This window comes from Molothrus aeneus, chromosome 9, assembly GCF_037042795.1.
Source record: "Molothrus aeneus isolate 106 chromosome 9, BPBGC_Maene_1.0, whole genome shotgun sequence".
Taxonomy (NCBI): Eukaryota; Metazoa; Chordata; class Aves; order Passeriformes; family Icteridae; genus Molothrus; species Molothrus aeneus.
This window is the reverse complement of record NC_089654.1, coordinates 9,071,136-9,072,914: the sequence shown is the minus strand read 5'-3', so window position 1 is coordinate 9,072,914 and position 1,779 is coordinate 9,071,136. Positions and strand designations below refer to the sequence as shown.

General features: G+C 58.0%; 1 protein-coding gene across 1 annotated transcript; it reads left to right on the top strand.

Moving 5' to 3' along the window:
- Positions 1-226: 226 nt before the first annotated feature.
- UQCRH (ubiquinol-cytochrome c reductase hinge protein) lies at positions 227-1,463 on the top strand. Its single transcript, XM_066555340.1, has 4 exons — positions 227-339; positions 429-449; positions 681-842; positions 1,203-1,463. The coding sequence occupies exons 1-4, from the start codon at positions 316-318 to the stop codon at positions 1,233-1,235; spliced, it is 240 nt and encodes a 79-aa protein (XP_066411437.1). The 5' UTR covers positions 227-315; the 3' UTR covers positions 1,236-1,463.
- Positions 1,464-1,779: the final 316 nt, after the last annotated feature.

Below are 1,779 nucleotides of genomic sequence, written 5' to 3'. Positions count from 1 at the left end.
CTTGGGGAGCGGCTAGAGCGGGCAGCCATGTTGGGGAGGTCGTGCCGAGCACTGGGGAGGACGGACCGGCGGTAGCAGCTCACCGAGCCGGCTCCGAGGCCGAGACACACCGGGAAAAGGGAGAGGAAAGGCGGGAGCGCAGCAATGCCCGCTTTGGCGCGGCCACAAGCACGGGCGCAGCCTCCTGCCATCTTTGGAAGGGCCGTGCCCCGGGCCGAAGCACCGCCCCGCGGAGGGAGCGCTTCCGCTTCCGGCGCGGGCAGCAGCGCTTCCGGCGGGTGACCCTGGCGAGTCCTTCTGTGAGGCGGGAGCGCAATGGGGCAGCGCGGCGAGCCCGAGGTGAGCGCGGGGCGCCGCGGGGCCCGCTCCCCTCCCCCGGCCGGCAGGGAGGGCGGGCAGTAACGCTGTGCTCTCTTGTCTTTCCGCAGGAGGAAGAAGAAGAGCTCGTGGTAAGACGGGGAGCTGCGGCGGAGACTTGCAGCTGCCAGGCGCGGCTGCCCGGGGCCATCAGCGCCGCCGAAGAGGCTCGGGGGGCTCGGGCGGTGCCGCGCTGGGCCCGCGGTCTGGAGCTCCGTGGGGAGGCCGGGCTGCGGTGTGCACGCGGGGCTCTCTCTTGAAGGGGCTCGGGGGAAGCGGCGTGCGGGGCTGTCCCTGTGCTCACCGCAGCCCCGTGTCCGCAGGACCCCCTGACCACGCTGCGGGAGCAGTGCGAGCAGATCGAGAAATGCGTGAAGGCGCGGGAGCGGCTGGAGCTGTGTAACGAGCGAGTGTCCTCCCGCTCCGAGACGGAGGAGCAGTGCACTGAGGAGCTCTTCGACTTCCTGCACGCCAGGGACCACTGTGTAAGTGCAGCGCCCCTGAGCAGAGCTGCCTTCAGTCCCGCTGTCTTGTTAATGTTTGGTTCCTCCTTGTTACAACAGATCTCGGCGGGATTCGGTACGTTACTAAAGAATTAAATAACTCAAACCCAGCGTTTGTACCCTGCAAATTTTTGTCTTGTACTTGCCATTTTAAAGTTAAACCTTTTGAACCTGAGCTGAAGCTTTGTAAGGCATCTCAGCAGCTTTCTTGAATGACTTTTTTTAGAGCAAAAGCCAGGGTTGTGGAGCTGTGTGCATTGTTGGCCCAGAAAACCAAGAGGTGACACCTTGCTGTTTTCCATCTCTAAATTATGAGTTACTGAGGACTCTCTCTCTTTCCAGGTTGCTCACAAGCTTTTCAGTAAGCTGAAGTGAAATGGGGCATGGTTGTCCATCTGCTTCCACAGCCGGTGCCAGCGGTTCCTGGATCACAGTTCTGCTTCCTGCAGTCCATCCTCCATGCTGAGCATGAATGAAAAGGCTTCCTGGCAGCCTGTCACTGCCTCTGTGCTCATGGAAGATGTGCAGCTGTGCAAAAACAAAACAAACAACGTGTTGATGTTCTGTAATTTTCCATATTAAACATTGAGAGTTCCTGTGGAAGTGCCCTGTGTTTATTTCCTAATTGTCATGCTTCTGACTTGTCCTGGGTTAAGATGAAATCAGTGGGTGTCAGAGCCCAGTTAAGGTCAGGAGAGTTTTCCTCACTTGTGGGAATGTCGTTTTTGTGCAAGATGGAAAGCTGCTACAGACCAATGCCATGGGGAAGAATTTGTGTCTTGAAGCCACAAATATTATTCCTAAGCCCCTCAAGACCAGGGTTGTTCACACAGTATGTTCTGACTAAGTTAGGCTGAAGGGAGTGACCCTTTTCTAGGAGAGAGAACTTTGTCACACCCTCAGGGGAATGCTGTCACCT

Excerpts from the sequence above, each read along its gene's own strand:
- UQCRH (XM_066555340.1), top strand. The coding sequence starts at position 316 with ATGGGGCAGCGCGGCGAGCCCGAG. Across the intron at positions 340-428 it reads GGCAGCGCGGCGAGCCCGAG|GAGGAAGAAGAAGAGCTCGT; the intron begins GTGAGCGCGGGG and ends GTCTTTCCGCAG. Across the intron at positions 450-680 it reads AGGAAGAAGAAGAGCTCGTG|GACCCCCTGACCACGCTGCG; the intron begins GTAAGACGGGGA and ends CCGTGTCCGCAG.